Raw genomic sequence first — 27,069 nt, 5'->3', positions numbered from 1 at the left:
TTGATTGACTGATTGTTTGATTGATTGAGATGGCAAATGTCATCGACCTTTTCCTTTCATTTGAGTGGTCAAAACAAAACAAGACCGCGCAGAAAAGTACAGTAATAGGAAGTGCACTGTCAGGACTATTATCGCAGAGGGCGACATGTAACCAAAAACTGTGGATTGGATGCAATGCTCCGTATAATGCCGACTTATCAAAGTACAAGTGTACACAAACTCAATGGAGCATGTACTGTATGAAGCCACATATATATCCATTATACGCGTACAATGCGTATATCTCGTATACGTGTAACTGAATTGCACTGAGCTGACCGTGGGTCAACTAGAATCAATTTTGGTAGGATCTGATCAAGATTTTGGGGGTACTATCGCTGCTCCAGCCGCATCAGAAACACCTGAAGAAATGCAGAACTCAGCGTAATATTTGTGTCATCAGGCTGAGCGTGGACGAACAACGATTTGCTGGTGATCTGCATGTCTAATACCAGGTACTCGCAGCTGCATTCGGCCTACCAGCTCGACATCGGCAAGCGGGCAGCGTTGTCCGTAACGGTAGAGAACATGATTTCCTCCCGGCGCGGCGGCCGCCCACTTGGGCAGAGTATCTTCTTTGCTGTCTCCATTCTGGCGTTCATCTACGGCATTTACACGTATTTCCAACTCAAACAGACACTAGAAGACTCTGCACATCAAGCCTTGAAACATAAACAGCAGCAGGAATCGCTGACAGCCCAACTTCAAGGTATAAAATGTCATCAATAACCACTTGTGTGGGTCACTCGATCAGCCAACCATCATACACATCATTCATATTCAACAAGTGATCAATCCACTCACCCGGGTTGAATCATACATTGTAAGAAAAGTACTCAAGAAGTCATGTTAAACTGAAAGTAACAAAGGTTGGCTGAATCTGTAGATTTAAAATGCGGCATGAAGTTCAGAGTAATGGCATTATTTCCGCCAAGGCGTGAACTTATTATGAAGGAGGTTACGTTTTTGTTGACGTTGACTGTCCGTGGCGTGGCATTTGTGTGTTTGTTTGTCTGTGTGCAAAACAAAAACCTCAAAAAGTTGTAAAGTGATTTGGATGAAACTTGTGGGAAAAGTTTATAAAGACACAAAGAATGGATGATAAATTTACGTAGTGATTCAGGATTTTTTTATGAATTTTTGAACAATTAAAAAAAAAATCTTTTGACAAATTACTAGTACAGTAGTATAGGGTCAGTGAACTTCAGGAGTTCAAGCTGCACGTATTTGCATGTGCTCTGCTTGAGGTGCTGCACAGCATGCAGGAACCTAATAAGGTACTAGATAAACACAAGGCTTCTTTTAGTGAGATACACACCTTCATACAAATCAAGTGAGATTTAGATCACTATCTTTAATATCCCATTATTTTGTATTGAATGCAGATCAGAAAATTGGGCGATTTTCAGCACAAGTGTATGGGTTGAAATGAGCTGCGCTGCTTGGCGGAGGTCTGTGCTCTTAGTCTCAGAGTGCTTTTGTTGAAACTGAAACAGGTCTAAATTATGCAATGTCATGTGATAATTGTTAAAATGTAAATCTAAATTCCTGGCCATGCAAGCCTCATTTCATTCATCTAAAATGAGATGACTGACTCATCAAGCAGTAATGAAGATCGTGAAAGCTGGTTTTAGGCATAGCTCGACACTAACGGTGGCCCGGGGCCACCAAAAACGCACGTCGGGCCACCAAAATTTCAGAAATGAAGAATTTGGTGGCCTGATCGGGCCACCAAAAAAGGTCGGATGTTTGCCTTTGGGCCACCAAAAATAAAAGTTATTGTGGAGCCCTGATTTAGGTCTCAATGGGTTGCCAATCCTCTACCTAAACTAACTGAAGTGTAAAGCCAATGATTTTAATGGAGTTTGATGAAAATTGGACCGCCCATTCAGAAGAATTTTTAATGTTTGGGTTAAAATGCTGTTATATTGCTGGATAAGGAGACTACCAGTACAACAATTTTGTAATATCACAGTAGGGCAATAAAATAAAGAAATTGTAAAGGGAATTCTACAATTTAAGTGGGATTTAAGTGTTTAATTTCCAGTTCTAAGTCACAGTTTGCCCAAATTCGGAGTGGCTTGATGCTCCCGATTTCCACAGGTAATTGTTTTTATGATCGGGAACTTGTCTGTGGTGAAGTATTAAGTCAAGTCAACCGATCATCAGTCTGAGTCGTGTGGGGTCGGTCAGTCACCTGACAGGGTTGAATATTAGTCATGTGACTGCCCAATTGGGTTAAAGTCACAGTCCGGGTTAGATTAAAGTTAGATTTAAAGGGAAGGAGAAATCAAACTGATTGTCCTAATTCCAATCCCACTTTATGATAGAACATTTAAGTTTGCATTCCTTTGACTTGCTGCTGACATATTTCGGGGAACATCTTGTAATTCCCCAGCTGCCTTTTGAAAGAAGTACCATCTGAAAGTCAAGTATTTCTTTCATTGTAGTGCAAAAATGAAAGTATATTAAACTTTGACTTAAGGCAGCATGTTTCTAATTCCCCCATCCCCTGTAATACTATGCCTAAAGTCAGACAAAGTGTGTCTGAATTTGTACTACCTGGTATTTGTTTAGGAACTCTTCTTCTTTACGTCATGTTGGTATACCTGTAGGCATCTCCCCTCACGAGTTCCTCTGATTGAGAGATATCAGGATAAATCCACTAAACCCATTTCTTCGAGAAATTTATTAATTCATTCATACAAATATGAGATAAATGGCACACAAAAGATCTAGGATTACTGCAAAAGTGATAATAGGCATAAACAGTCAAAAAAAAAAACAAATTGAAAGACAATTTGGGATGCTGTGTTAAAGGACAAGTCCACCTTCACATGTGGATTGAGTGAATGCAACAATATTAGTAGGACACATCAGTGAAAGTTTGAGGAAAATCGGACAATCCGTTCAAAAGTTATGAATTTTTTTTAATATCTGCACAGTCACTGCTGGATGAAAAGATGACTACAGTGTATGATGTCACATGCGTACAACGATATAATGAAAATAAAAAGAGAATTTCACAAAACTTTACTTTTTGAATAAAGTGGACATTTCTTCGACTTGTTACTGACATATTTTAAAGGTAATATTATTTCCCCTGCTTCTGAAAGAGAGAAGAAAAGTGAAAATATACATAGATGTGTAATTTTCTTTATTCTTTCTTTGTATCATTGTACGCATGTGACATCACAAGGTATAGTAGTCTTCTCATCCAGCCGTGATTGAGCAGAAACTTAAAACCATAACTTTTGAATGGATTGTCCGATTTTCCTCAAACTCTCAGTGATGTGTTCTACTATTGTTGCTGCATTCACTCACCCCACATGTCTATGAATGTGAACTTGTCCTTTGATATTTGTACTGACATGGAAATGATTGAAATTCAATAGTCGCATGTCTTATTTTGCAGTTCCTGAGGTTCTCTCTAGATTCAAATCTCAATTTTCAATTCTTTCAAAACAAATCAATGCTCTGAGAGAGATATAATGCTTCATGGGTCAAGTTACAATGTACAAGTACATGCACCCAAATTATCATTGAACTTTCAGGCACAATGTATACGGTAGATAGTCACTATTTATAGCTTTCTGACTGGTCAGGTTTCAGTGTTAAAGTACAAGTTCACCTTCATAAACATAAGGATTGAGAGAATGCAGCAATATTAGAAGAACACATCAGTGAAAGTTTGAGGAAAATTGGGCAATCGATGCAAAAGTTATGAATTTGTAAAATTTTTGTGTTTGAACCGCTGGATGAGGAGACTACTAAGGCTCGTGATGTCATATATGAGTACAACAGTATAAAGAAAATGTAAAGGAAATTCAACATATTTTCACTTTTTTCGCATAATAAAAGAGCACTTGACTTGCCTCTTTCTAAAGGAAATGGGAATAATATTACCCATAACATATGTCAGTAACGAGTCAAGGGAATGTGTACTTTTTTCAAAAGATGAAATTTTGTGAAATTCTCTTTATATTTTCGTTATATTGTTGTACGCATGTGACATCATACACTGCAGTAGACTTCTCATCCAGCAGTGACTGCACAAAAACTTCAAAATTTCATAACTTTTGAATGGATTGTCCGATTTTCCTCAAACTTTCAATGATGTGTTCTACTAATATTGCTACATTCTCTCAATCCTTACATGTATGTTAATGAAGGTGAACTTGTCCTTTAAAATGATTCTATGATCTTATAGGCAATGACCACTCAAGTCAAGATTTTAATCATTCAAATTCATTATGATGAAACGATATTGTGGGCATATGTCATGATGAATTCTGAAGTGCATACATTTTACCTACATTGTAGACCAACTGCAAGGGTACGACATGTTCGGCTTCAGTACATGCATTATATCATTTATATAATTACATTTTTGGGGGGAGGGCTGGAGGTGTATTTCCGAAGTGGAACTTCAGCTAATTTCAAGAATGAGAACCAAATTGATGAAATCAGAAAGAAGTATTGATCACTTTTCAAGAGAAAATTTAATTATTTCCAGCCTGAAATACAATAAACAGCTCATAAGCATTACGACAGGCTGTGCATCTGCTAGTTGTTAAATAATCTTGCTATTTATATTGATTGATTCCCAAAATTTGAAATAGATAAAAACACCCTGGAGTATACAACATTTTGTACTGTACTGATACTTTATTTTTTTCTTCTCTTACCTTTGTCTCTCTGGACTGTTTTACATCCCATCTCTATTTCTGTCTTTCTTAACAGTTGTCTACGAGCACAGATCAAGACTGGAGAAGGCCTTACAAGTTGCCAAGGGAGACCAGAAAAAGAACAAAGAAAGTAAGCTACAGCTGTTTGATTCTGCTTGCCTCGTTTGTTCTCTAGGTTCATGATGAAACTTTTTCATCTCTCTCTTTTTTTCTTTTTTTTTTTTTAAACAACTGCATGCAGTGATAAGATCTCTGTTAAACAGCACTCATGTCCCTGTTCTCTTACCGTTCCATGGTTACCTTCACCACACTTTCCCTGAAATAGCTTCACCAAAATTTCACAGCCCTTATTCTTCACTTAACGGCTGCATTTAGTCTTCGAAAAGAGCTACCGCTTGTGCACTTGCATTTTCTCCCCCCCCCCCCCCCCCAATCGCAACTTTTAAGTAGCAAGTGCTGTAAGGTACAGTGGTAATGCACACTCTTGCAAGAATTGACCACTGTGGAAATGTTCAAATTGTAAAAATGCATACAATGTACATGTACCTCCATGACAATGATGGACATTTTGAACACTTATTGGAATGTAAGCCTGTCTAAGGAGTCTCAAACACATATATTCTATTGGGGTACAGAACAGATAACTGTGGAATAATATTGAAGATTATTGAATTTAATTGATCAGTTACAACAATTTTGCACTCCACAGCGTGGAATATTCTTCATCACTGCAACTAATATTTTTCATTCATATTTGATTGGTGTGCAGTGTTTACGTTGAATTAGGTACCAAGTTGGCCAATTTGATTTCCATGTTTGCTGACAGTTCTTTGCAGCTGTTGTATTATAATTCTCTGACTGACTTCAAAAGATAACATGTGTTGCGAGAAATGTTTGCAGATCATACTGTAGATGATGTTTAATTTTGATCTTGGAATAAGCTGCAAGTAAAAGTCTAGATTTTACGGTAATACAATTTGTGTGGTTGTGGTTATGATTATGGAGGAAGCATTGATTTTGTGGTCTTCCATCTTTTCACATTATCCTTTACTTGTTGTAGTGCTCAGTAATTTTCTATCTGCATGCATTACTTCAAATATGAAGAGTATTGATTGATTGTCCCATGACAAAACAAAAATGGCAAAACAATAACGTAATAATGACATTGATGTATAGGATGTATTTGTTCATTATATGGTAAACAATTCGTAGTGTTTCATATGATTAATATTGGCGTGGGGTCCCCTGCCAGTAATCGCTTTTAGTGCCTTTGAACATACAAAGAAACTTTTCTCTGTCATCTCAACACATTGTAGGGAAAATGAAACCTAGTTTATAAAAGCAACTCTTTTGATTGAAATTGAAAGAAGTCTCAAAGCTGGAGACTATTGTATTGTGTGGTAGGCAATGGGACATTGTCTCAGTGATGTTTATATAGGACTGTTCAAACATTTGATGCTCTCACACCTATTTACCAAAGCGGACCAGACTCACTCCTGTCACTTTGTGGTACTAAAAGATACTACAATAAATCAGGAATAAATAAAATACAAGCCATACCAGTGTGTGGTGTAGTTGATGAGAGGAAATCCCTTTTACAAACTACTTGTACCATGTACCTGCAGTTGTATTATACATTTCATTTGGAGTCTTGTTTGACCATACTGTGCAGTGCCCATTGCATTTTTGTTGTCTTATAAGTAGCCCTTTCACTTTTGAACTGCTCTGCAAAGGACTGACCTGCACCATCTAAAACATTTATATTTTGTATACTTGTGAATTAAGAATTAGTAATCAGTGAAATTTTCTCGGTGATTACTACTTGCATCCTGTTGTATGTATACATGTACAATTTGTACATGTAGTTACACAGATTAAAAGACATCTGCACTTGCACAGTATGCAGATTCACAAATTTCAAATTATGATATTTGTAAAACATGAGAGCATTGAAAAGCATTCATGGACTTGGCCCTCAAACATTTACAGAGAAACAAACATTGACATGAAAAACAGCCCCCCTCCCCCCAAAAAAAAAAAAAAAAATCACCTCGAAACAAAACTACATGTAGTATAGCTGTCAGTGAGTCTTACCAGGGCTCACCTCCCAGGTGTTACCTTTGCATTTCATAATTCAAACTGTACACATACTGTTGCCTACAAACCTTTGAAACTGATATGTGGGCATGTGCTGTCATGCTGATATTGCTAGCTGGCATAACATAGGCATAATAAATGATCGTACAAATGTAAAATATTTTGAACATCACATACACGTAGAATATTGTAAATGACTACTGTTTAGGTGAGATCTCCAAGGTCTGTTATCTTTGCTATGCAAGCATGTGTATACTGTAATGGTATAATTGATTCCATTTTTGGCCTTGTAGATATCTTTCATGGTGCCAAATTATGAGTCAATCATTCATTAGCCTTTTGGGGTTATAATGATGCACAGTCTGTTTCTAGCTACATTGGGCTGTAAACTGTAATAATGGATCATGCAAGGTGAATTACTGATGTTTGGTGTCTTTGAGTTCAGGGGTTTGTGATTCTAAGATTTCATAGTACTTCAATGTGATTAAAAATGTCATGTTCTTTGCTGTTTGTGAAAGATTGCACAAATTCCTTTAAATACATTTGTGTCAAGGTACCAGAAACAGAAGGAGAGCTTGCTAAGCTGTGTGATGATAATAGAGTTTGTCAGAATACCCTTTCAAAGTGCATTCGTGAACATGTGCTTTTTGGGCTTATCCCTTGCCACATTTGCTTCAAATGATGCAATGTACATTGTAGGTAGGCAGTATGTTTCTGTTTGTTGTTGTTGTTGCTCTCAGAAATATGAGTCATTTGTGGGCTAATTTGTTAGCACTGACACTCTTCTTTTCATGAACTACATTTCCCTTATTACCTCACAGTTCCTTTTGTCATTTTTTTTTTTTTTGATGGGAAATAGCTGCCAATTTATTGCATACAAATATTGGCCTTTTATTGTTTCAATAGGAGCTTGTACTTAATGGTCCAAACAGTCTCTATGATGCCAGTCTTGTGTTGCAAGTTTGTATTCAAAGCATAGTAAATGTAACAGCCTTGTTGATTTTGCCCTCAAATGTGTACTGTAATGTATTTAAATAGACATCCATGTGTTTGGGATCCTTCAGTAGTGAGGCAACTTTTGTGAGCATCAGTTTCTATAATCTATTCATTAAATTGTTAATTTTCTTGCTTTATATCCACTTGCTGGGTGTGAAGAGAAATTTGTGTAATGTATCGTGCTGTAAACTACTTTCTGTACTAATGTACATTGGCAATAGTGCTGAAAGGCAAAATCTGGACGTTCCTTGACATGTTAATTACCAGAATGAAGTGTGCATGGGCAGACCTCCTGTACTTGTCAATCTTCAGCATTTTGATGGTTGCCAGGTGCGATGTTTTTAGACCCAACAAGGAAATTTAACAGCAGAGTGTGTAGAAGACCTTTAGATTGACGAGGCAGGAAAGAAAAGATGTGCTAGTAAAGCAAGTATTAGGCACCTACATGTAGTGTACCCAGTGTTCAAAACTTGTGGAAACTCTGAAGTAAAAATGTAAATCCCTGGAGTATAGTATAGTCACAATTGGTTGTGACTAGTGTTTGGAATTCTATGGTAATATGCCACCACTTTTGTTTGAGACCCCATGAACACACTTGAACAGATACTCTTGAAAGGTACTTACAAACTGTAATCACAGCAAATTATGATTCCACTTTCTCTATCTTTAGACACATTGGATCTATAAAGGATATGAATAAGTTTTGTGCTAATTCACGAAACAAATTTAGACTTTAGGCAACTGTATAGTATACAACAAATTGTAGCTAGTAATGCAAATCAAATTTCCTGCAATCTGGCTTAGAGTTGTGATGATTTACATGTTTTTTTTTCTTCCATTTCTTCTTCTTATTCTTTTTTGTCTTTCTGTACAGCCTACGAACAAAAACTGGATGACGTTAAGGTGAGTGAATTGAGCCAATTGTTGTTGTTTTTTTTTGCATATATAAATTATTTATTTACATTGTACTTCATTTATGCCATGAGCACCAAAAGGTGGACCTGTGCACTGTACAAGTAGCTACTATTACTATTGTTATTATAAAAATTTAATTTACGTACTTCTTTCATACTTACATCTGTCATGTTTTTTTTTTTTTGAATATATATATTATTTATTTCATTTATTTACTTCTGTTCTCTTATTTCTTTCTTCTCGCAGCAAGAGCACGAGAACAGGTATAATTCCCTGAATATTCAGCACAAATTACTGCGGGTAAGTACACACAAATATATTGGGCAAAATATCAGCATCTCTAATAAGAAAGAAAAAAAAATGCATTCTGATGATTGGTTGTAATCATGAAATTGAAATATGCATCCCTAGACAAAAGTAATGAACAAACAGGTTTATTGTCAGTGTTGAAATGGTATAATTTCAGAATTGGCAATCATTGTCTGCATATTAATCGCCTTGATCTACGGACTACTCGTATATAAAAAGCTGGTGATTAATCTAAACATGCCGGTAGTGTCAGATGTACTGTACTGCCCTGCCCTGCCATCTGTCGGCCAAAAGTGCACCCTCCATCTCATCAGCTGCCTGAAGATTGTGACATGTGTGGCACCATTTATCACATTGTCCAAAGTACAATTACCAGCTGGTTTAGGGAAGGCTAATAATTACATCTGAAGCAAAATCACACAACCACAAAATTCCATTAATCATGTTTGCAAGTGTCTGTCTGTCTGCTTTCCTCAGTTGTACTTCAGATACATTTTAATAGGAAACTATCCCAACACCATACTGGAATTTCTCTCCTAAAGCCAAAACCAACATTACATTACATCTTAATTTATATAATCTTGTTGCTCTTTCAGAAGCATTCATAAAAAGGTGAATAATTCATTGGTATTGCCACAGACACATTTCTTCTGAGATACATTATTTTGTATCATTGAACAAAAGTCATATATAGATGCATGGGGAAGAGATCTATAGAGTATTAAATTAGTAAATTAAGGACAAATGTGTGCAATTACTGGTGAAGATGATTAATGAAAAAGAAAATGGCAAATTTCCATATGTGTAGTTGAGTAGTAAATGAACAAATTAGCTAGAAATGATATGGCGGGCATGAAATGTGACACAACAAAAGCATCAAACAAAACAAAAAAAAGATAATTTTTAAACAATAAAAGCATGCAAAAAAACAACAACAAAAACTAGTACTGTCCAACGGGCACGAAATAAATTATCATTGTCTATTTAGCGGAAGGGCCACATCATTAAATTTCTAACCTGAAGTTTTTTTTATTTTTTATTGTGACATAATCTGACAGAGTTTAAAAGGTCTTTCATAGTGATGTAACCATTACTTTATTTATTTTTTTTTTTTAATGGTGATGTTTCAAGCGTGCAAGCCTTAGGGCCCTTCTGCTGGACAGGCGATGATTTTATCGTCAGAAAAATCGGAAAGTATTACAAAAATGATTCACAGGCCTGTGTGAGTTTGTTAGTGGAGATGCAGTGCACTAAAAGGTATCTACAATGTTCCTCATTCGTGTTACATGACATTGTGAATACCCGTGAGTGAACTGCATCTCCACTATGTCACACGTTTAAAGGGATGGTACAGCTATTGGTGGAGATGAAAATTGGGCTTTAACATTTTTGCGAGATAGCAAGAAAACACTTATGAAATAGTACAGAGCATACCATTCTAAGAGGTACTCAAAGTTTATTTGATAAAAATGGGGTTTGGAATAGCTGAAACATCCAAAAACAAAGGAAAACAAAAAGATTGTGATAAAGTGTGGGTCGCACACTTTATTAGGATCACTCTGTTTTGGACATGTCAGCCATTTCAAAATCAATTTTCATCAAATAAACGTTGAAATCGTCATGGAATTACATGCTCTTTCATATTTCATAAGAGGTTTCTCACTATCTCACCAAAAAATGATAAAAACCTAAAATTAAGTCTCAACCAAAGCTGTGCGATCCCTTTAAATCTGTGCATTATTTGGTTAGTGAAATGGTTCTGTGGACAATTTTTCATTTGCCTCTATGGGTAAATACCAGTCAGCTATATGTAAAACAAAAGCCAATACATGTATGTCCAAAGAAATGATTCAAACACACTGAACACGAACTTAGAAATTGTTTACAGTAAATAAGTAATTGAGTGCACAAACTAATCTAGAGCATGTTGCAAAAGCATGCAATATTTCAGAGCAGTTGTTAGTACCATTCATAAGTACCAATCATTAGCAAAAAACTATTGCCTGCAGGGCATGTGAGGCAGAATGAAAGACTGGTCACGTGATTGCTCTCAGCTGATCATTTGCTTAGGATTCATATCTACATTTTTATTTTTATTTTCTTTCACGTCCGTGATGCAGTCGCAGTACGACGATATGCGAGAGGAGCTGGACAGGCACAAAGAGATGACGAGGGAGCTCCAGGGACAGGCGGAGCAGCAGCGGGAGGAGCATGATGATGCGGTTGCTAAGCTACGGGAGGACTTCACCAGTCGGATACAACTCTTGCAATGTAAGGCCATTGTGTTCTGTAGATTCTCAAGCAAATGCCTTAGTCTTTCTGACAGTTAAGTCATACATAGATCATATGTTTTGTCATTTATTTGATGTGTGGGTGTATTTGAGTGCTGCATGCCAATGTTCATGTTTATTCTTGTGTCTGAGTGTCTGTTCATGTCTGTCGGCGTATTCCTTTGTGAGTGTATGTTTTTGCATTTTTGTTTTTAGTGTGAGAGGTCCCAAACATTGCTTTCTTCAAAGATGAACATTTGAAGATTATGGGAATTGTTTTACTCCTCAATGATTATTTAACTGTAGAATTCATGAACAGAATACTTGTTACCAGATTACCAAGGGGCAAATCTCCAGTTCTCTGTATATAGTGAAACTATTTGGGCAATTCAGCGGTTAGTAACGTTACATTTAAACAAATTTAGATATCTATTTTTAGTACAAAATCACCATTTATTCATTTCAAGTCAAAATCATGTCAATAACATGTTTATCCTTCCCAGGTTTAGGATATAGAAAAGAATGAATACAATCCAATAAATATTAGAATTGCTATGGCAACTAAAAGGGCTGGTTAGTAACGTTACGAAAAAAGGACATGACAAAAAAATCAATGTCTTGTAACAAAAAGTGTGCAAAAATTAAAGTTAGTTCAAACGAAGTGTTGCATTTATTTCAATTATTGTATCATGACAAATGTTCACACAAATATTTTTAGCAGTTCGACCGATAATTTATTAGCTAGACCCCCAAAAGCATGGTTAGTAACGTTACGGTTAGTAACGTTACATTTGTCCGGAGAAATTCCGCAGGTCATTTCACCCTTTTGTAATTGACAAAATGTCACATGACTTCTGGAGTATTCAAATGTATTCATCTTTTACCCTTTAGCAAAACTTTGAGAAAAAATTTTCAAAGGAACCCACTGTAATTCGCATTTAAGTGAATTTCAGCATCCCCAGTCCCACATGTACATTTTAAATGATAGTTTTATATCTCACAAAACCAATAAATACAAAAAATAAAATCTACTGAATTTGAAAGACCTTAATGATTGGTAAACATACATGGCAGAAGTTGATACCTAAATCAAAGAGTAAAATAAAGAGACACATTTCTTTTATCCATGTCATGTCCACCTAACTGCGGAATTGCCCATTTTCAATCGATATTCAATGCTTCTCCAAACGCAACAACTATGAGGGTAAAAATTAGCAGAAGGTCCATAAATCACTGCATAAACTTTCCCTTGACAGAAATGCATAGCATGTACCAAATACTGTGTGCATCTTTAATAGTGAAATTGATCTTTGATACAACTCATATTTCTAACGGATCTGTATGAATATGTGATCATCTGTCACCGTAGGAATAGACCAAACTGCTAGAACTTCTACTACCATTGACATGGTATGTATGTTTTCTCAGATGGATGTGTATGAATATGATCATCTGTCGCCTTGAGAATAAACCAAACGGCTGGAGCTTCTACCTCCTTTGACTTGGTATGGTGTACATGTATGTGTTCTCTGCTATTTCACTCTACAGCACAACTCTCTGAGGCACAGGAGGCAGTGGAGACGGCCCGATCTCAGCAGCAGAAAGCAGTCTTCAACCTCAGACAAATAGAGGTCTGTCCTACACCCTTCCCCAGGCCTCCCCCTCCCCATCCTTGTCCATTGTTGATTATTGCTGGCCTTCCCTCACAGAAAGCATCTGCAACAACACTTCAGCTGTGGGCTGAAGGAATTTATGCACTGTACATCGGTCCACCTAATTTCCCTGTTTTTGCTGGGATAAGATATCGTTTGATGATCTTATCCTTTACAATCACAGAATAGCCTTGTAAGGGGATGCACACAGAGAAAATGTGGGTTTCAAGTGCAATATATTGGTAACTCTGGTTTAAAAAATGCTGTAATATGCAGTGATGCCCATTCTTATGTAATGTAAAATGTACTATTTAGTTCTGAGTGAATTCCAGTGCCATAGTTGGTTGGTTTAAGAGAATTGCAGAAAAAAAAAATGATGTAACTCAAGATGTTGCAGATAGGAAATACAGATTTTGAAATGTCATTATCTTAAAGTGATGTGAATTGGATGTGGTTTGTATAATTATTCTCAAGATTGGCTTGCTCTTTAGTTGTTTGAGAAAGTTGATGATGAACTGCATCTTCTGGCTTTAAAATTATTCAAAATGAGAGATGACCATCACAAACTCATTGGCAATAGTATACCAGATACATTGTATCAGTTCATTTCCCAAGAGAGTCATAATGCTTAAGAGAGCCATCTTGTAGTTATTCAGTCTTATAACTCACCTTACTGGAGGCTAATCAATTATGAATATTAAAAGACAAAAAGATAATGAGAGGTGAGGCATTGGGTATTTTGTTCAAACATCATCTTGTGATTGCCATGAATTGGCTTCAGCTCATTGGTAGCGCTGCTGCCCAGTGAGTAGTTGGTGACACTCGGATGGACCCTGTTTTATGCTGCCGTGTCTAGTCCACCTGGATCCATGTTCTATGTCTCAATGTTCCCTTTTGTAGAACGATATGCAGCTGACAAAAGCAGAAAAGGACCAACTCTCACAGCAAGTTGATGGCTTAGTTCAGCAGATCAACACCCATCAGGTCTGTATGCCTTGTAGCTGAGCACAGCAGGAAGTTTTATACAGTCCTTAGACTTTTGAGTGAAAGGAATGACACAGCACTGAAGACAGATTTGTGAATATTTACATAACAGAGAATGAAATTTCGAAAAACTGTCTCAATAAATCATTGATTTTAATAGTTTTCAGGTTGTCCGTCTATTAGGACATCTGCCCCAGATCTCATCATCTTGATATGAGAAAAATAGTTAGTAGGTTTTCGTGATACAGGTTCAAGGTGTATTCTATGTATAAATTAGATTTCGGGCAAAATCCTTAAGTGCTAATGATTAAAAGTTTTTAACATTTGGCTAAAATGGCAGGTTGCAGCCATAATTTCCTCTAGGAATCTCTACTGTTAATATAATTTCACATTGAATGTAGAAATAAATGGCAATTTACCAAGATAATTTTACTGAAAATACATCAAAGAGAATGGTCAAATTTCACTACTCTGTTGCAAGAAAGGTGTAATTTCCAGCCATCACTTCAGCTAGGAATGTCAAGTAGTAATGTGATTTTGGAGAGAAGGGTCAAACTTAATATCGTGTTTGCATGAACATAATAGTGATGATAGGCCAAAGGTGAAGGTCAAATTTCACGACAATGTACTTCAGGGAAGAATAGAATTTTCTGGCCATAGCTTTGCCAAGGAATGTCTATTGCCGACATTTACATTTTAAGAATTATACAAAACAGGACACAAAGAGTTGCCTGAAAGGACTGGGATCAGCGGTCAGAAGTCAACAAAAGATCACAAATTTACGGTAGATTGTCCTGTAAAGTGAGGCAGCTATCTAATTCCTCACAAAGGTGAAGCTACCAGAGATATTCTACACCAATATTTTACCGTCTTTCAGGGCAAGAGTAATGCCAAAGGCTCATGTATGAAATATGATATGCAATCCACAAGTCACATCAGGGAATACATTAACATTATCCTGCGTGAATTATACTCCAAGAGGCCCAGAAGGATATAGTTACATTGTGTATGACTTCAAATTACACTTGATCAATGTAAGATGAATATCCTTTCCAAATCCTGTTTACATGAGGATTGAAAAGAAATGAACTTCCTTTTTTTCCCCCCTTTTAGGCAAACAGTGCTCAGCTACAAGCACAGCTTGATGATTTATCACAAAAGAATAACCAATACAAGGTGAGCACAGCCAGAGTTTCCAAGAAGTCACTCTTTTTTTTCTCTCTCTCTTTATTTTTTTCTCTTTATTTTTATTTTTTTGTAGCATTATATATCTCAATACACCTGGCTCTATTCTTTTGAATGTGAAAGTACTGATAGTATGCTGTAGCAGATTTTCTATGCTGCTGTGTCTGCAAAGATCCAAGTCTTCATCAGTTTCTAGATAGAGACCCTGTGTACTCCACAAACAGAAATAAATCTAAATTGCATTATCAATGTTTACAAGGCAATTTAAAGAGATCATATAGTTTTGGTTTAGACCTAATTTCAGGTTTCTAACATTTTTGGTGAGATAATGAGAAACCTCTTGTGAAATATGAAAGAGCATGTGATTCTATGAGGAATTCAACGTTTATTTGATGAAAACTGGTTTTGAAATGGCTGAATTATCCAAAAAAGAGCGATTCTGATAAAGTGTGGAACCCACACTTTATTACGATCGCTTTGTTTTACTTTATTTTTTGGATGTTTCAGTTATTCCAAACCCGATTTTCATCAAATAAACTTTGAATTCCTCTTAAAATGGTATGCTCTGTACTATATCATAAGTATTTTCTTGGTATCTCGCAAAAAGTTAAAAGCCCAATTCTCATCTTCACCAATACTGCACTATCCCTTTAAGCTTGGAAGAAATGAGCTAGTACATGTAACTCCAGAGCCATCATACAGTTTATGATATTAGGACATTTATTTCCTGAAAAGATGTAAAATCAAAAACAATATTGTGCAAAAGATATCTGAAGTTTATGTTTGTATTAACATTGGTTGATTTCAGGCTGTCCGCACCTAGACTATTAATGTCGTTGATATATTGGCATAGCTCATTCACTGCGTTGTGGGCTTCGTGAAAATATACCATTAGAGGGTTGGTCTGAAGCCAGCTTTGGTCTATGGAGGAAGTGTATGTGTCCAAGCGTAATAAGCTAAAATAGATGTGTAAACTGTCTGTGATGTACTAGTGTGGAACTGATCTTTTCTAGTATGCATGTGTGTGTGTGTGTGTGTGTGTGTGTGTGTGTGTGTGTGTGCGTGTGTGTGAGTGGTGTAATGCGTGTGGGCCTAAGTGTATCATTTCAATACCATTTGCTCTATTTTTCTACCCCTGTTTGACAGTAGTATACAGTAATCAGTGTGTGGTTAAAGGGGCATTCCAGATGATTTTCATAATTTCACTTCCTGTAGTACATAAATCAACAGCTCCATGTAAAGAGTTGTTGAATTTATTGTGGTCCATGAGCAGAGAAATCAATACCCTGAAAAACCCAAAATAAATTACACTGCACAAAGATGGTGACATTATGAGCCTCACTATTTCAGAAATGTAGCAGTGTAATTCCATTACAATACCTCGTGCTTCACAGTTCACCTGTGTAGAATTTATGCATGCCTTCTTCTTTTGTTCTGCTTCCACTAGCCCCAACTCATGCATTCTTGTTGTGAGGCTGCCATGTCATCATCCTTGTTCGTTGTGATTCGTTATAAATTTTGAAAACACTCCTATTCCTCATCCCAATCTCTACAAATTCTGAAACTCTGCACCCAGTGTAAACAATTTATAGTTGTTCATATGCAAAAATCTGAAAATCGTCCGGAGGTCTCCTTTAAGTAGTCAGTCAGCCCATTGCAGAAGCTTGTAGGCCAAACCAGGTTTGCAGGTTTTAGGCAATTTAAATGGTATCTTTAATATTATTGTGCTGGCCACAGTGTATAGAAGTAAAGGCATTTCGTCTTCTTTTGTATGTGTGTGTGTGTGTGTGTGTGTGTAAGTGGCAGAAGATGCATAGTCGTGGTCTGGCCAACTTGTTGGACAATTCAAATGAAATTTCGTACGCATGTTAGGTTTGAAGTGTGGATGTACAAGAAACATGTCTCAAGTGGGGCAACGTGTGTACCCTTGGTAGTAGCATATCAGAGCCAAAAACAAACAAATAAAATGCGACGACTTGTGAAGCGAACAACTTCTCAAATTTTTAGAGCAATTGCAGTAAAATTGGCATGCATGTCGTTCTTGAATTTATATGCAAAAGCTATTTTCAGATGGATAGAAAGTGCTTTTGCCATGGTAAGCAACATAAAAAAAAAACCCCAAAACCCCTGCCCCCCCCCCCAAAAAAAAAAGAAAAAGAAAAAGAAGAAAAAGAATAAAGGAACAAATTGCAAAGAAGGCTGCAGGAACTTCTACAAATATGTCATTGTCCTAATTATTCTCACATGGCAAAAACTAGGGCTGGTTGTATTTTGATACCTTGGGTGATATTTCTGTTCATTTCCTTACAATAAATGCAGACACAACTTGATCAAATGGCACGACGTGGTATAACGTTTGGTGATCAGCGACAAGCCGGGCGGGAGCAACAACTTCAACAACAACCACAGCTTGCCCAGCAACCGCTACAACAACAGCAGCAGCAGCAACAACAACAACAGCTTGTTGGACAAAACAGACAAGATCCGAACAATTTACCACAAGGTGAGACTGGTGATTCGAAATTGTTTGTTGGGGACTGTTTTGTGAAAGTATGTATTTTCATGTGCTATTGTTTGTAACATTGTACACTGTTCCTTTGACATTACCACTCATCACTTTGTGCAGTCATCATAAACCGCTTCAAGTTTGACCTTGCCACAAACTCTTAATATTTATTCATTTTGAAGGTACCATGAAATTCCTCTAACTCAAAACCTATATTGTTAGGGACAGATGGGTCAGATAGCTATTCCTTGAATACAAAATTTTTGGTTTACATGATGTATATCGGAGTGAATATCAGTAGGGTGGTGATTTGGCTCAGTAGGTGGTGTGTCTGCACCCAGATCCAAAGGACCAAAGGATCTAAGCTGAGCAATGTTGTGTGTAATCATACCGTCCCCTCTAGTAAGAGGCAAAATCATTCTGTCCCTTGGATAGGACCTTAAATGGAGGTCCCATGTGTGAGTTATTACTCACACACATAGAAGAACGCACTTCATTCATTCATCGCAAAGAGCAGGGTGCATAACCTGTTGAACTTTCCCCCTACCCACCCACACAAGAAAAAATGATGCCAACCCCTCAAGGTTAGCCCCCAGGTGACTAGTAATAGTCAGCGAATGTTATCAACCAAGCATGTGCATTGTGCCATATGACAAGAAGAAGAAGTGAATGTCGGCGAAAGAGTGTACATGCACTTACAAGCAAATTCAACAGACAGTTGAAATTCCACATCATATTCAACTTGGCTTGAATGGATTGAATAGAATTAGATGAGTAGGATGGTAGAAGTTTAATGTAAGCTGACCTAAAAAAAAAAAAAAAAAAAAATAGGGAAGTGATGGACTTCGACAGTTTTAACCGTTTTTTAAAGTAACTTGTAAGTGATACTACAAATGTAGTTGCAGTCACTCACTATAAATATGAAGAGGTGAAGATATCATTACAATTTACCTCACAACTCTCCCTCTAGTATGTCCACAAAAATATGATTAAAGTTATATTTTGGGTTGATAATTGTTAGGAGACTAGAATAATATTATATGAAGGATATTACTTGCCTGAAGCATGTTTGTTTTATTCTGTATCAAGAAAAGAAATTCAAGGGAATGTTCATGCATCGTTATATGCCAATGGAAGACTTGTGATGTGCTTACATTGTCATCTCTAATTTGCATATATGTGGTTTTTATGTCAGTGTTACATGGAAACAGGAGAAACTTTTTAATTTCATATTTGGTATTATTTCAGGTCTGATTTTGATCTATCTTGTTCTAAGATTCTGCATTTTTTTCTCACTTTGCTCTGTGTTTCACAGCTTACATGTATGTGACATGATGTGACATTACACTATGTTAATGCTTTGTAATTTGACCAGGCTTGATTTGTATGTCCAAAATTATCCCACGAGAACTGATATTACAAGAGCTTTGATAAATGCCACAGTACTGATGCAAACACTGTTTTGAACAGAGCGTTATCTGTATGGTTTAATACACCAGTATGCATTCTGAATTACCGGCCATGCAAAGCCAAGGTTTTGCAGGATATTAACCCATTGAGGACGAGGCCCCAGTATACTCGGGCAAGTGTTTATGGGAAATGCGTGTTGTAGCAAAATCAGTCCATCCTCAAGGGTTAATCTGTGTAGTGCTTTGTGAACAATCACTGCTATTCAGAAGCCCTGAAGAGTGCTGCTACATAGTAAGCTTAACACTTCCCATTCATGGAATGGGCTATTGAATCATGGCATGTATTGTTAGGCCATGTGCTTGATGTGAGCGAGACCCTATTGTGTGGACTGCCCACTGTCCAGCCAGGGTTAATTACAGCAGACAACAGTAGTGAAAGGGCTCATGACCACCTCACAGATTATAAACCTGAGCTGCAGCACACACAAATAGAGCTGCGCAAGCCATTGTGAAGAGAATCAATAGAGGGAAAAGATTGAATCTGTGGCTCTTGAAACCTCATTAAAGATGGGTAACTGGTGGGGTTATGCATTAAGCTGTTGAAGACTATGCCTGGGTATATTTGGACATGTGTCTATGGAAAATGCATCTATGGCTTTTATAGAAGAATCAGTTCATCCTCATTGTGTTAAGGGAAGAAGATGCAAGTAAAAGGAATACAGCAGACTGAGAATATTTTAATCAGATGTGTCAAAAGAGTTTGCATACTGTTCAGGCTAACCTTTGTCTCTACTTCTGTGGACTCAAAAAAAGGTGACATGGGTCAATCAAGTCAGTCTTGAGTTTTTCATATTTTCTGAAAGAACTGTTCTACAATATTTTTAAATTTTGGATCATCAAAATGAATGGGAAAGCTCGCAAATGTGTGCTTTCAGCAGTTTTTCTACAACTCTTTTTTTGTGTAGAATAGTATGATCAGGTATGTCTAAGAGGCTCCTTTTCATTTCTTAAAAATCCTTTGCGCACTCTTCACTTTCAAACGCGTAACTTTTCAAAGAATAATGCTACTGCCTTGAAAGTTGGCATTAATCATGGACAAAATATGTTGATATAGCATGCTCAATTTCAGCTTATAATCCTTTCATTGTTGTTGCTCCAGTGGTTTCCATCTTCTTCTTTTTTGTTGCATTCATCGCACAGCTAGCGTGGCTTGGTATAAAAGATTAAGTGCTTGAATAGACCCTGTACTTCCGAGCCTGTTTTCTCAGTTCACAGTTTTTCCAGAGTGTGTGCTTTCTTTCCTGTATTTAGATAGGTTAGGAGAGTTCATCTGAATTGCGATCATTTTAAAGCTGAGAGTGTGCTCTTTCAGAATCTGCCCTTAGCTAAAAATCCATGTCTGGCGACTTTTTGTTGGTTTTATGGTGCAGGGTCACATGTACAGATTCAAGTGATGTTTTTCAGGTTTCAGTATTTCTATGAGACATGGTATGTAAAGCTTTTGCTTGTAAAAGTCCATGATCAGAGCATGATCAAGATTCGCCTACAGTATTTGTTATTACCAGCAGTGCAGTTCATCAACATCATTGTTCTCCTGTAATCCTACTCATGTTTCAGACCGCTATGGAAGGAGGGACCAATTTGGACAACAGTATGTAGGGCAACAACAGTATGTGCGCAATGCTGGCTTCAACCAACAAAACCAGTTGCAGCAACAACAGCAACAGGCTCTGCTTGAGCAACAGAAACAACTTCAGCAACAGCAGCAGCAGCAGCAGCAACAGCAGAGGATGCCAGTTGGCTTCCGCGGGCAGCAACAATTTGATAACCAGCAACAACAGTTGCAGCAACAGCAGCAGCAGCAACAACAACAGGTTTTTGACAGTCGCAGACAGAAGGAGCTCCTGTCCCAGAGATATTATCAGAACGGGCAACCTGTTGGGGTGAGTAATCATGGCAAACTTCAGTTTTGCAACAGGAGATTGTTATAATAATATGTATACCTAATACTGGGGGGGGGGGGGGGGAAGGGGGTACAATGTTAGGGTTGTCTAATTTTTGTCAGTGCTTCGTAACACCGTAATATTTCGAAATAAAATTCCATGACTTTTTCTGTGTTTGTTCCTGCACGTTTTGATACAAAATTTATGGTAATTGGACCGTCAGTACGGGTGCCAGATTACGTTAACTGAACACATAGTCCCTGAAATTTCGCTCTTTCTATAACGACTGCATATACAGCGTAGACCTACAACTGTATGGACAAAATCAGAAACTTTCCCAAATTATGTAAATACTTTCTAGAAAATATCATAACTTTCTCAAAAAATGTTAAACAAATACCACACACACACTCTCACAAACACACATACACACACCCACACAGCAAAAAAGGTTGGAAAAATCAAAGAAATAAATTAAAAAAAAAAAAGAGAAAAGAGTGAAATACATAAATAATAGTCACAGCCTATTATTTTCTGTGAAGAAGTGATAAGGAAGTTATAAAAGACATTTGTATGAAGATTGCTATTCCTAAAGCTTTATTCAGTGAGAAATAACCAAAGCTATCATGATTTCTCACATAAATTAGCATGAATTAATTCTTATGAAATGAAAAAAAAAAAAAAAAAAAATCAGCCATGCAAGTTTGTAGATAATTTCATCCTCTACCTTCATGCAAAATTTTGAGGAAATCGAGCGGTCCACAGCCGAGATCTGGGGGGGGGGGGGGGGGGTGAGGGGGCATAATGATAAAGTCTATTTCAGTTCATAAAAACAATAATGTTGATGTATTTCAATGCTCTGTGAATGTTGTAGCAACAGCAGCAGCAACAACAACAGGATCAGATGCCACAGCAACAACAGCAGCAATACCCTTACAACAGGCACGGCTTCCAGCAACAAGACAAGTACCAACCTCAGGACACACAGCAGAAGGACCAGCAGGTACGACGTAAATCCCCAGATTTGGATAATCCAGCAATATTTTTCAGGGAATTTGATTCAGGGATGGGAGGGTCACCGGAATGATCTCAGAACAGTACTTTCAGTATGTAAAATAAAATCTGTGCATGAAGCTCTTGGCTTCCATGTCTTTCACCTGGCCATTTTGGAAAGACCAAAAACAAACAACAACAACAAAACATATCTTTCATAGGCAAAAAATAAGAGAGAAAGATGTAACCATCAATTCACAAAAGCAAATGTAGTGGAAATGACATTTTTAAAGTTCTCACTATCACATATAAATGTAGAAACATTGACGGTGGCAGTGCTATTAAATTTCCGTAATAATATGTTGACAGTGCTGTGCGGGTGCACAGCACGAGCTCTATTTTGGTCGTACTTGAAAAGCATTGATCACTATCTCTACGTGTATATCCCAACTACAGTAGTTTTGTAGATTTTCTCAGCTGTTGTTCCCTGTTGGGAAAAGAAGTATCAACTGTAAGCTCTGAAAAATGTCTTTCCATTGTTAAGTGTAAGTTATGATGCTTTAGTCTTGACATAAAAAATTGGAAAAGTCAGATACGATTACTGCATATATGCTCTGCGCATGCCTGCTGCTTTGTATATAAACTTTGCATTATCGGAAGTGCACAAGTAAACACCAAAAATGCGACCCAGCTTGACTTCTGCATAATATACACGGGTGCATAAGATCTCCTCATTCATTTGCGTTTAGCGTACGGACAGCATAAAGCCCCGACCGCTCGCAACAAAATTTTTACATCTATATGCAACAAGGAGAATTGAGGGGGGGGGGAGGGGGAGGGAAAGGGGTCATAAAGTTGGCCATCAGTACATCAAGAAAGCATGTTTCACTGTGTGCCATTGACCCACCTTTTCTTTCATCACTTGATGTGAAACACAAGGACGAAGAACAGCTGGAGCCGAAGCAACAGGAGGGAGACGCAGCAATGGACAGGGCAGGGGGCGACAAGGAGAACCCTAACCAAGAGAGCAGCAGCGAGAACGGCCAGGTGAGGGGTAAAAGGGATAGGAGGGAAGAAGACATTTTAAAAGAAGGAAATTTGAGATTTGAAAGTTTGCATGGTGATGTAAATGAGGAAGAGAGTGTTGCAGTAACACCATGTGTATGTTTAGTCCTCAAGAGGAATGCTGTCTGGAGAAAGAAGACCATAGAAAGAGGAGAGTTGAGGAGGGAAGTGCAATTGGGGGAATGTAAGGGAGGCTGACAGTGAGGACTGGGGGGCAGCGGAGAGCTGGAAGTTGAGGTTACACTTTTGGAGAGGGGAGAGTAGGAGACGTGGAGAGTTGTGAGGAAAGATAGAGTGAGAATCAGGTAAAGGGTTCAGAAGTCTGTGGGAGGAGAAAGGTGCACTAGAAAGGATGGAGGAGATTGGGAAGAAGAAGGTTGGAAAATCATCTAGATAAGAGGTAGAAGTGATGAAGATGTGAAATACCAAATGATGTATCACAAAACAAAGCGAGAGAGAATGAAGTTGGTATTAAAAGTGGCTTGAGATTTGAATGTTTTGAAATGCAAGAGCATGGAGACGTTCGCAAGCACTTTGGTGGTCATGCCAACATTGATCTTCAAGGTGATGATGAAGAAGGTGACAGCTATGATTAAGACAATAATGAAAAAAGAAGATGATAAAATGATAAAGCAGCTAGTGATAATAACATAGGATAATAACAGCTTTCTTAATGCTGATAATGAAGAACAGCAGAGATGATGTAATTCTGATGATTGCGATACTCACTATGGTGATGTTGTAAGGGATGATGGTGGACTTTGCATATCCACCATGAGCCTTAAAATGCTCCAGAAAATCTCACTATGAAATGTACAGGAAACTCATTTACCCATTTACTGAAGACTTGTAACATATCCGTTCTCCAGAAAAATTCAGTAGACTGGAGTATGGAAAGTGTGCAAGTTTTCTATCTGTGGAGTTTTGACCCTCTCCCCCCCCCCCCCCAAAAAAAAAAAAAATCAATCAATCAATCAATCAATAAAACAAAAGATGTTCAGGATGATCCCTTGTATTTGTATACAGCTCTTACTGTAAATTCTTTGACTGCATTTTACCTGTTATATTTTGTTGCTATTGCTGCGTTTACACGCACCCAAAATTAAATGCAAAACTGTCAATTTGTGTGTGTAGACACACAGAAAAAGAAATTGTTAATTATAATGATCCGTATCGCAATGCAAAGATCAGCCCGCTTGATCTCTTTTTTATAACCATCATGATAATTTTCCCCTGCACAGTGTGTGTGAACAGCACGGAGAGAGTTGATTTTTGTGTAATGCCATAATGTAGCTCGCCACAGCAGGTCAGCACACTTGAAACCCTAGGGTCAAAATCTATTGATTCTTTTTTGTTTTTTTTGGAAACATTTTTCTCTAAACATTTTTTGAAACATTTTTTTTTTTTTAACATCACCTGCGCAGCATGTGTGTACGGTGGCAAATGAAAATTATTTTTCTGTCATGATGCAAAAATCAATAACTCCTGAATACAATGTATGTGAATGTGGCTAATGTCTATACTTCTTATGTTATGGTTTCTCATCAGGGTCAGCAGGCAATACCAGACCATGGCGACGATGTGGAACAGAGGGCGGTAGACTACCAGGGCCATGAGGTATTTGTACCATGTGATCATCAGCTATTGTGACCCGCCATAACAAAAGGATCCTAAAGTCGCTGACGGCTGAGCCGAGAAAATCAAGTTTAAAGTCAGATCTTAAAAATTGGTCAAAACCACCAAATATCTGATTTTGACATAATTTTGTAGTCTGATGTTTTGTCTGTCATCAGCTGAAATTTGAAAGTGCAAAGATAAAAGAAAAGGCAAGAAATTAGCATTTTTCTGAGCCATGATTTTCAGACTTTCAACGAAACAGAAATGTGTCCAAAGATTTGGATTTAGTGCCCCAGATAGACTCCGCCCCTAGCAACAAGGGAGTGATCTTATTGGTCAGTGCGTGGCATCCTGGTTACTGATTGGTCGTGTGTAGACCGCTGGCATTAAGCTTGAATGAACATCACAGAGGTTTCTAGGAGCATACCTTCCATTGTCAAGTGGTGAAAACTGTCTTCCCTCCCTTTGATCGTGGTATTGTCAGAAAGAAAACTTTGAAGGTGGTTTTCTCGAAATGTTGATTTCGTAAACCACTCGCATGCTCTCATAAAATCATTAATATCTCAGCAACCAAATATTTTATGATTTGTGTTATATATGAAATTAAAGTGGAAGAGTAAGGGAATAATGTCATGTCATTCTCAGAAAATTATCCTTCCCGACTTACGGATCCTTTTGCTGTAGCCAGTCACATATGGTCTTGGATGATGCTAATAAATTATTACTAGTAGTTTGTGGTCAGTCTGCAAGATGATTTTTTCACAAGATCTTGTTTGAGTTTAAAAAAAAAAAGAAATGTGAAAGCAGACTTTTAGCAGAAAGTTTCTGTATTTTGTTGAGGAGAATGTACTATGGTGGACAATCGCGATTTAACTTTCAAAAAATTATGTAAAGTAAGAAAAGGGGAAAAAACTGTGTTTATAATAGAATAGTAAAAGCTATTGAATCAGTGAGTATAGTAAAAAAAAAAAAAAAAAAAAAAGGGGGGAAAGCTTTTGAATCTATATGTATCGTAACAAAGCTGGAAAAGCTGTTGAATCTGTGTGTATTGTAAAAGATGAAAAGCTGTTGAATCCGATATATGTGATCCTGCATAACAAAATCAACAAAAAGTCACCAGGCATGGATTTTTAGTCAAAGGCAGATTCTGAAAGAGCAGACTCTAAGCTAAGTGATGTATAGCTCAGTTCAAATAGACTCTCTAACCTATCTATATACAACACGTATTGGAAAGAAAGCCCCATTCTGGGTACATGTGTACTGAGGAAAGAGGCTTTGAAGTACAGGGTCTATTCAAGCGCTTAATCTTTTATAGCAAGACGTGGTAGCTGTGCAATGAATTGGGGGAAAAAAAACCAGGATGTAAAACACCGTAGCAATAACAATGAAGGGATTATCAGACTAAGCTTAAATTGAGCATGCTCTATAAACACATTCTATGCATGACTAATACCAACTTTCAAAGCTTTAGCATCAACCTCTCAAAAGGTATTAGGGTTAAACGTGAAGAGTGTGTTCAAAGGATTTTAAGAAATGAAAAGGGACCTCTATCATACCTTATCACTCTAATCTACAAAAAAATGTCTTTTAGAAAAACTGCTAAAAACACAATATTCCCATTTGTTTTGTGATCCCAAACTCTAGAATTATGTAGAGGAAGGACTCCTCTTTCAGAAAATATACAAAACCCAAAATAGGTTGACTCACTTCACTTATTTTAAGTCATCACGTAAAATCATGGCCTGCAACTTTTTGCTAGTTTGTGATGCTTGGATACATATAGAAAGAAAAGCTGAAAAATTGAGTCGACTATAAAGGTGAACAGCTTAGAAACTGCAGCAGACAAGTGACACAGAAATGTAACAAGTGATCATGTGGAAGACAGCAGAACACATAAAAAAAAATCATCATCTGGAATAGTCATTGGGCCCGTAATTCATTGGACAGTATTATGAAGAGATTTCATGTTTAAAATTCATGCATTTCTTTTTTTTTAGAAGTAGATTTTTGTCTTACCCCATCCTGACAAAAATACATGCTTGTATCTTCCTGTGTTACCATGGCAACAGCAGAATCAGGTAGATCATGAGGAGGAGGAATCGGAGGCTGACAGAGCGGCCAATGAGAGGTACAGGAAGGCCCTGGAGGAACGCCGCCAGGAAGCGGAAAGGCAACAGCGCCACCTACAGGTAGGTTTGCAGAACTCTCCCTACAGGCATGTGAGGGCCAGAACATGAAAAGATCATTTGAATAGCTGTGATGATATCATTATTCATCTTTTACAAACCATAATGTGGAGATTGAGGAGAGGCACTCAGTTTGAACAGTTTTTTAGTTCAATGCATTCTTGTGAAATGTGACTGATAATTTCAAAGTTTGTATCAACATACAAAGGGGGGCA

The 27,069-nt window shown here is 37.4% G+C and overlaps 1 protein-coding gene across 1 annotated transcript in view; it reads left to right on the top strand.

Moving 5' to 3' along the window:
* Positions 1–333: 333 nt before the first annotated feature.
* The window catches only part of LOC140238602 (uncharacterized), a 36,081-nt gene continuing 9,345 nt past the window's right edge, over positions 334–27,069 (top strand). The window contains exons 1-14 of the mRNA XM_072318503.1: positions 334–748; positions 4,783–4,857; positions 8,695–8,723; positions 8,982–9,035; positions 11,165–11,315; positions 12,863–12,945; positions 13,867–13,950; positions 15,064–15,126; positions 17,455–17,638; positions 20,668–20,993; positions 21,868–21,996; positions 22,926–23,033; positions 24,600–24,668; positions 26,741–26,857. Of these exons, the coding sequence (XP_072174604.1) occupies positions 481–748; positions 4,783–4,857; positions 8,695–8,723; positions 8,982–9,035; positions 11,165–11,315; positions 12,863–12,945; positions 13,867–13,950; positions 15,064–15,126; positions 17,455–17,638; positions 20,668–20,993; positions 21,868–21,996; positions 22,926–23,033; positions 24,600–24,668; positions 26,741–26,857 (1,740 nt within the window). The 5' untranslated portion in view covers positions 334–480. The remainder of the gene's footprint in view (positions 749–4,782; positions 4,858–8,694; positions 8,724–8,981; positions 9,036–11,164; positions 11,316–12,862; positions 12,946–13,866; positions 13,951–15,063; positions 15,127–17,454; positions 17,639–20,667; positions 20,994–21,867; positions 21,997–22,925; positions 23,034–24,599; positions 24,669–26,740; positions 26,858–27,069) is intronic.

This window comes from Diadema setosum, chromosome 15, assembly GCF_964275005.1.
Source record: "Diadema setosum chromosome 15, eeDiaSeto1, whole genome shotgun sequence".
Lineage (NCBI taxonomy): Eukaryota > Metazoa > Echinodermata > Echinoidea > Diadematoida > Diadematidae > Diadema > Diadema setosum.
The sequence above is the reverse complement of the archived record's forward strand: the minus strand, read 5'-3'. Positions and strand labels throughout refer to the sequence as shown.